This window comes from Phaethon lepturus, unplaced genomic scaffold (assembly GCF_000687285.1).
Source record: "Phaethon lepturus isolate BGI_N335 unplaced genomic scaffold, ASM68728v1 scaffold37410, whole genome shotgun sequence".
Taxonomy (NCBI): domain Eukaryota; kingdom Metazoa; phylum Chordata; class Aves; order Phaethontiformes; family Phaethontidae; genus Phaethon; species Phaethon lepturus.
Genome location: NW_010511835.1, coordinates 3,906 through 12,627, shown reverse-complemented (window position 1 = coordinate 12,627; position 8,722 = coordinate 3,906). Strand labels below are relative to the sequence as shown.

Sequence of the window (8,722 nt, the reverse complement as noted above, 5' to 3'; positions counted from 1 at the left end):
CTCCACCGTCAATCAAGTGAAAACACTTCTGAAAATTCAATAAGCACGTCCTGTAGTATTGAAACAAACTAAAATGAATTTGAAAAAGGTCAATTTCTGAATGATTTTTATATATATATATATGAACATCAGCAGCCTGGTTTGTTCACAAATAATTTTATTCTTTTAAATAGAAAAAAGAAGAATCTGTCTAGACTAAAAAAGGTTGGTTATAAAATAGCATAAAAGCATAGGAGCACGTGTCATTATACCGAGGCATATTTTCCTCCTACTAAAACACTTAACACAAGATCACAAAATTGAAGATCTGTATTTTAAAAGATGCATCCTGGTCCCAGAAGTAGCAGATGCTCTATCAGACAGACAGGATGCCACACAGAAAAAGTCTTAATGAAAAACAGCAACCAAGGGCTGAAACTGCCTAAAAACCAGCTAAGCCAGGCAACTGATTGTCTTAAAAAAATACGAAACAGACTGGAGAAGTTTAGGAGCACAAGTTAAAAACTAACCCGAGATGTTTTATCTCTTAACATAACTTAGCCTTAATGTAACAGTCACTGAATTTATTTATAAATGTAGGCCATCTCTAGGACTGTAGAGGAACAGACATTAGCATAGTTTTAGAGAGGATCAGAGACAACACATTTAATAGCTGAAGCCGTATTTCACTCTACATATTGTAATTCACTCCTAATTAGGTTTCAGTGCAAACCATTGTACCTGTCAGTGTACCATCACAGATAGTAGCAGCAGTAGTGTTGGTGACAGACAGTCTGTCTTCTCAGCAGTTTGTGGTTCTTCCTCCTGTATTCTTCTCTGTGTAGTTAGCAAAACTACTTGAATTTAGTTCCGTACATGTATTTGTTCCTCATGTCAAATTAAAACCACATTCTTGGCATTTCTGAGAAAAGTAAAGATTAATCTTCACCTCAGAAGATTACTAGCTGGGAGGGAATTTTAGCATAAAGAGTGTGTTTCACTTGCATTTAACACTATATTAACTGGAAGCTGTTGTACCTGTACAGATCAGCTTTTAACTGCTATACAATAAACTTTCTTCAATCCAATCGTGACAGTAAGTATTATTTCAGCACTTGGAACATTACACTGTACAATATAAAGAAAAGGGTAACATCTTTAAAAAAAGAATAAAACACAACCAGACTTCCTATTTTTCACTATTTCAAGTCAGGTGGATTTGCTACACTTGGGAGACTAGTCCCTAAAATTAAAGTGCTTTCAGAGCATTGGCATCCAAAATCTTGAACATGAGAGACAACTACAAGTAAAATCTGTTGTCGCTATACATAACATATAGCAGCAGTACAGACATCAACACATGTACTCATTAAGTGTCTGATTTTTGATACCATCTTGAGCATCACACAATTTAACAGTGCATAGTACCCCCTACCTCCAGCGTACAATCAAATGCTTTAGATTCATTCAGTATTGTTGCAGGTGGTTCTGGACGCCTTGTCTGCATGATCTTCTGTTTGGGATTTTTCATTTCATCTTCCTCTTCTGTTTCACTTTCACAGACATGCACAACTACACTAGGAGTTGATTCTGTTCCTGCATGAAGCTCATACTTTTCCCCTGAAGAGGAGCAAACAAAAATCATGCTAAGAACATCCCCAAGGAAAGGCATTAAGCCACTTTATCTCAAAAACTCCTTAATATCTGCAGTAACACAACCAAATACTCATTTATTCCCATCTCATCTTTAATTTGGTCAACTTCCACACTTCACCAGACCTGTTACATGTTTTAAAATAGTCCCTGTATCTGTTACACTGTACTTTGAATACAATCAATCTTTTAATGGATATTTAAAAGAAGTCAGGGAGAGATGCAAAAAACTATCGCGAAACACCGAAGACGTCAGATACAAGCAGCATACAAATTTTTAAGTGACATCATTTATGCTATACATTTATATGACATTTGTAAATGAAAAGCTACATAAGCATTTGAAAACAGTAAGCCTCCTGATTCCCTGCTTTTCACAGAAAGCAAACAGCATGTTTCCTAGGAAGGCTCATAAAGAAGTTGGACGATTAAACACAAGTCCATATTAGCATCCTTAATAGCTGGAGTGGTCAATCCGCAAGAGACTGAACTTTTCATTCCTCTTCCTGTTTGTTACTCAATACTGAGACTATGACAAAATTCAGTAAATGGATGTGATGGAGCTAGTACCACACAACCCAGTTCTGTGCTATACTTTCAATCAATTAAAGAATTAGCTAAAAAAAAGTGACAGATCATTTTATTCAAGTAAGAAACCTCACATAACAGAGACTCAGTTTCTTCTCACAGAAAGAAAGATAAGCAGATATATTCCCTTGATAACTATTTTTGAAGTTATGTAACACAAGAAAAGCAGGTAACTATTCCCACCTGGTCCCAACTTGGAGACAGCACAAAGCAAATCGTAGTTTATCAGGGGAGTTGCATCTTCACTCTGTTTCCATCCAACTGGTGGAGATGCAGGTGGTGATATCAGGAACTGTTTAACAGGTTGTGGAGGAAGGAGGTAGGACTTGTCGCCTATTTCGCTGGATACCTGTACCTGAAGACAAAAGCCAGGAGATACAGAATAAGATGGCAAATATTAATTCTCTGGCCCAATAATGCATGCCCATTCTCTGTATTAGCAACGCTTAACTCCGCGTAGCTTTAAAAATAAAAGTAGTACAGCTTTCGTCACTTCTTGGAATGACACCATGGAGAAATACCGCAGTTAAGAAAGTGACCTATATAACTGTTGACAACGTAGCTTTATGAGGCACATGCAAGCTGCTAATCCAACAAGAATATCCCTGTAAAGCTCCTATTATAAAGGGATCTTTGGACCCACTTGTTTTCTTTCAGCACATTTCTGTTTATGTATGGGGGAAGATGGTTTGTGTCACTACACAGCAACTGTTCCATACCAATTAAAACTCCATAAGCTCAAGCTAAAATGCGAAACTGTCCCCTAAAGCATGTATTTCTCAACGAGTGAAAGTAACACATCTCAGTGTAGAAGAAAGAGGTTGAAGGTAACTTCATGTATTTATCACAAATGAAACTCACGGGCAAATGTGGAATAAAGAAGAAACAGGGACACACGTACAACATCTTAGTATTCCATGATACCTGTGCAAAGTACAGCTTCAGCTTCTTCCCACTGAAGTCTGTTTCATGCAGTTCTATCCGTGCTCTTGCTGCTGCCTCTGGATTGCTGAAGTTTATCCTTACTCTTCTAAAGCTTTTAAACAACTGGAACGTAACTTGATTATCGTAGACGGTGAAAAGTGCTTCAAATCTTTCCTAGAGATGAAGTATAAAAGAGTCTCCAAACACAAAATGAACACTTTCACTCAATGAAAACACATTTTCCTTTCACTTTCCTCTCCCAAATCCCATTCATTTCCTTAATCGCATTCCATACTTCCCTCAGTTACCCTGACTTGCAAATCTGTATTCAGGGTAGCAGGGCTTTGTCTCATTTAAATCTGAATTCCAAGAGATTTGCTAGGGGTGAAAAAGCCTATAAAACTCTTAATACACAAACTGCCACCTAGCGACAGCTACTCAAAAGTACAGATGTCAACAAAAATAACTGGTACTTGCACATGACTCACCCAAGCATCTCCAAAACTACTATGCAAATCAGTTAATTTTTATATTAGATAAACTAAAGTACTGAGTGCTTAAGGAAAATGTCAAAAGTCTCAGGATGAATGAGTAAGACTACTTGGGAAGAAACAAAAATTTATTACTACTAAACAACCCTTGTTCACAAAAATAAAAAATTGAAAAAAACATGTTTTATTGAATATGGAATCTTATCATCAAGTTCTTTAAAAAAAATAACTGCATTGCTATGAAATTCAATGTTTTAATTCACTAGTTTCTCTGATCTACAAAAGACCTAATTTGCAGATTTTTTTTTCCTAGTGTAAATGCACTAGGAAATTTCCTAGTGTAAATTTTCATTCACTGTAAAAAGTCAGATTCAAACCAATAGATGAGAAGCATGCAAGCAACCTCTTTTAAATTTTACTTACCATGTTCTGATAACAGTTATTCAGAGAGATCTACATACGCAAATAAGCGGAAAAGGAATACTTTTTCATTAGGAACTCTTTCCAATGACAATAGTTAATTTGCTTGATTCCAATAAACACTGATCTGTTTACAAAAATCCTGTTGAAGCCTTCATTTCTGTAAAAGTAATTACAGGATGCAGGGCTTTCATTTTAAATAGGACTGAAAAAAATTCTTCAGGTGATGCCCATGTTAATTTTAACAAAAGTATTTTCTTGCACAGTTCTCTCCAATCTGAACAATGACAAGGTCTTTATTATATCAGAGAACCTGTTCCTTCTGCACACTGTAGCAGTGTGTTTTTGTACTTGGCAAACACAAAACTGCAATCTAGGGGATCAACCCTGCAACTGAAAATGATGAAGAGAGTGTTCCAATCATGACACTACCTTCAAAAAGGTGAATGTTTGAGAAAGCAATGTACTCTTACTTTATCTGAATTTTTCACCTTCTGCTGTTTGAGCTAAACTTGAAAAAACACTTTTAGATGCTATGTAAAAAGACAAAAATAATAAAAGATGTATGCCATCTTACAGTTTTTCTGAAAACATACCTTGTATTTAACTTAACTTACAACACAAACAAAAGTGGAAACTGCCAGCATTAAATTCAACAACTTAACAGTCAATTCAACATCAACTGTTAATGTTTAAGTGTTGCTTTAACCAATCAACAGTAAAAACAGAAATATAGCTAGAAAATGTCAAAAAAATGGATGAAAGAATTCGGGCAAAAATAAAACCTGAGCAAAATGCTTCATAAGAATACGCAGGTTTCAAATCAGTAGTGTCTTTTTAGCCTTTTCTCCTCACCAGAATACTAGTCATCACTCATGTGAAGTTTCATAAAATAGAAAACCCAAAACCACCACAAATTTTAAAATTGTTTTCTGTTCATGCACAGACAGCACAATTTCCATTTGTTTCACTAACTGTTTGCTGTGCATTCAGCCTTTAAAAGAAGATGTAGGCAGAAGTAAATCAAGCCATTGAAATGTGTGTCCAGGGGCTGACTAAGCTGAATTTCATAAAACAGACCAAGGACGTATATCAATACGTACCTCTATTCTTCCGAGCACTAGGAAGAAGTCTGCATAGTAGATGCTCCACTTACAGATATAGTGTACAATTCTGACCTATTCTAAACAGATGTCTTGGCTATGACAATCAGCTTACATGAGCTTGCCAACAGTACAATCAGTACACTCTACAAACTGTATTTGAAGTGAAAAAAATTAAATTTTTACATTTATGGTTAAAACAAGTGGTTTAATGTGGCGACTAATTACCCCAGTATCATTAGAGAAATAGCTAGTACCCCTCTCGATACACCTTGTATGCACAGACATACTGTGGGAATACTTTCATGGAAAAAAGCAGATGTGCATTAAAACGACAAGTCACATGTTGACATGTGCAAAACAATTTAGCAAGGCAATATTTTCTGTGCACGCTTTCTATACTGGGCACACAATGAATTATGGGGCATTGCTGTTCCTGTAGCATCAAAGTTAAATTAGTCCAGTGTTTTAGTTAATGTTCCATTGATTAAGTGATGCTTTACTACCTTCTTCCAAAGGTAGTAGCCACCAAAACAAATAGAGTGCTATCCGCTTACAAAAGTCTTTTGAACTAGAAAGCTGATCTAGTAGAAACAGTAGCAATTTAAATTAATTCATTAATGAGTTAAATATTTATCTAGAAAGGGAGATGTCATCTTGCTTTTTTTTTTATTTAGATGACATATGATTTACATCCTCTTATGCATTGCTGTGTTGTTTTCCAGTAAAAACAGCACTAACATACAAGGCTAGAAATTAACTCTTCTACTGACATACACAGGCTAGCAACAACTCATGCTCTTTGAAGAGAAGCATTTAACACCAGGCATATAAATAATGGCTAATGAACTGTATCTCATTCTCTCTATAAAACATGGGAAAGAAAAAATAAAGCATTGCATCTGAAAATAAGCCACTGAAGCCAACAGCTGTTTCGGGCACCTAGCTTTTGTACCCAGAGGAATACAGTTACAACAAACTCCCAGAGTAACAGCTCTCATTAGGTAGTATCATCCTCCCCACCCAAAAGGGGATCTGTAAGCTGCTTTACAAACTGTTTATGTGACACCATGAGCATATTTTCAAGCAATCACTGTTCCTTTTACTTTGAATGTAATATGTCCATTTCTTAGGAGCACTGGCTTAGGAATTCAGCTCACAGTAAATACTTGAAACACTGACATATTTAAGTACACAACTTAGCAACTCTGAGGCACAGAGCAGCATTTCTTATCTGATACCACACCTTTCCCTTGGATGTTGAAAACTTTTCAGCAAAATTGTAAACTGAAACTGAAGAAGCTGCAGACCAAAGCTTTCATATCAGGCCCTCCTATTTTCCCTCACTCATGCAGTAGACATAATTATTCCTGATGCTCTTGGAAGCAAAGGCAAAGCACAGATTTGACTGAATACAAATGTTATCAAGGCAGAAGATTTAGTTTATTATAAGGTCTTAAGACACTTTCAAGGTGTTCTCTTAGCTCAAGTTAGAACACACATACTGCAAATTTATAATGCTCTTTTAACAGAATCCTTGCCTTGAAATAAAACTTTTAAATTTGCTTTCAGATTTTTATTTAAATCTGCCCTTGGATTTGGTACCTTGGATAAAGAGAAGGAAAAAAAAAAAAAGAGAAGTGTTTTTCATGGAAGAAACACTGTATATCTATTAAAAATTTCAAATGCAAGAAAAGTGTAGTATTATCTGCTCTTTAGTAACTGTACTCATTCTGATCTGAGCTTACCAGGTAAATACTTGGGGTTGTTTTTTTCCCCCCAATTATAATGTGCAGTAATACACTGAAAATACAGACAAAACTGTACAGACAATACTATACCCCAAATATGCCTCTCTCTACCTTACCTTTTCTTCCTGTACCTCAAACACAGCTTCATGAACACTGCAAGCAAAGAGTGAGGTAGGCAAGTCACTTAAATCCATCATCTCTTCCAAATCATCTTCATTTTCTCCAAAAATCATCTGTTCTTCCTCTTCTTGGTCACTGCTGTACAGGTCTGACTGGCTGTCACTCCAGGACTTCATAGTATCTCTGAGCATTGTTCACCCAAAGCAACTCTTCTTTGTGTTACAGTTTCTAGTAGGGGTCTGTCATTCCAAAAAACAAAACCAAAACAGAATGTGAAGATATATCTTCTTGCTTTGACTGTTCTTTAAAGCAAATAATTTTACAGAAAAAGAATAGAAATCAACATGAAACTTGTGCTCTCATCCACAAAACAGAAGCACTGTATCCCATTTCTGTAAATAGGGTAAAGACACTGCTGTTCAATATATGAAAAGGAAGATAAAGTCACTCAGTCAAGTAAACAAAATTTCTCCTCCCTTTAATCTGACGTAAATCAAGAACTACAATACTGTTCTAGAAGCTTCTCTCCATGTCACACTTTTCAGTTAACAGTAATTTCTTATTTAATAACTTAAAGGCACCTCCCAAGTAATCAGAGTAGTCTTCTGATATTTGAAGAAATACCTTTATTTCCTCAATGGGAACATATGTACACAGAAAAGTCAAATCATCTGTGCAAAGCTTCTCCAAGCCAGTGGCAGATACGGGAACAAAACCCAAGATCTCTAAATGTGAGGACATTTCCTTCTCCTGAACACTGCAGAATGCCTTTCCCATAGGCAAGAGAGTACCTATGGCCTTGAGTAAACATGTCAAGGAAGGAAAAAAAAGTGCAAACAAGCAAGAGACCAAATAAAAGACTTTAGGTAACAAACTAATTTTTACACAATAAAAGAGATTTTAATAAAGCATACCTTTTGCCACCTATTGCTGCAAAAATCACGCGGAGGTTATCACACTACTGTATATTCTAATGCAAGTGACAGAAAACAGGTAACTATCTGGATTTCAAGGGAGTGTTAATTTGTGACACAACACTAAAAAGGTAAATATATTTCATTGGCAATGATCTCATTGGAATATTTGCTTAACTAGTTTATTCTTTTGAAGCAGTCACTGAGAAATGCCATCAACTGAAACGAGTATGCATAAAAAATCCATAATAAATCCATGGTTACTCTTGGGAAAAGGTTTAAGACAAGTTTTCTAACTAACAACATCCAAACACTCTCAACACTTTGTACTTCAGGAGGAAAAAAATATTCAGTACCTATTTAAAGTATTTTCAAATGGCTTAGAGACACACACACACAAGTTGTGAAGTTAAATGAGTTAAATCCATGTAGCCTCAGTGTGGACACATAAAAGCTGTCTGAAGCCATGTGCACACATAACTCCACCAGCTCACTGTCACACCTTTAGTCAAACCATCACAGGGCCGTACATAGACCTGGCTAAAATTTTCCCAGCACAGCAAGTTTCAAAATTTTCACAGGAAACGCTCCTCAGCATCACAGAAAGAAGGATGTAAATGCAAGAAAACATGTAGCTGGTGGAAACCTAACTTTTTGTGCTCGTTGATACATGCAAAACGGAAAAACAAAAGGAAAAGAAAATACGCCAACACAGTAAAAACAGAAGCCACCATCTGGCTTGGCAGCATAGACTCCAAGAGAGTTCTGGGCTAATCAGT

The 8,722-nt window shown here is 36.1% G+C and overlaps 1 protein-coding gene across 1 annotated transcript; it reads right to left on the bottom strand.

The window, feature by feature from the left end:
• Positions 1 to 1,107: 1,107 nt before the first annotated feature.
• Positions 1,108 to 7,220, bottom strand: RCAN3 (RCAN family member 3). The gene is made up of 4 exons (XM_010285089.1): positions 7,026 to 7,220; positions 3,145 to 3,318; positions 2,404 to 2,575; positions 1,108 to 1,599 (listed from the first exon to the last, which is right to left on the bottom strand). Exons 1-4 carry the CDS (start codon positions 7,218 to 7,220, stop codon positions 1,391 to 1,393), a joined length of 750 nt encoding a protein of 249 aa, XP_010283391.1. The 3' UTR covers positions 1,108 to 1,390.
• Between the last annotated feature and the right edge of the window lie 1,502 nt (positions 7,221 to 8,722).

Excerpts from the sequence above, each read along its gene's own strand:
- RCAN3 (XM_010285089.1), bottom strand. The coding sequence starts at position 7,220 with ATGCTCAGAGATACTATGAAGTCCTGGAGTGACAGCCAGTCAGACCTG. Across the intron at positions 3,319-7,025 it reads TTGAGGTACAGGAAGAAAAG|GAAAGATTTGAAGCACTTTT; the intron begins GTAAGGTAGAGA and ends CTTCATCTCTAG. Across the intron at positions 2,576-3,144 it reads TGAAGCTGTACTTTGCACAG|GTACAGGTATCCAGCGAAAT; the intron begins GTATCATGGAAT and ends TTTTGTCTTCAG.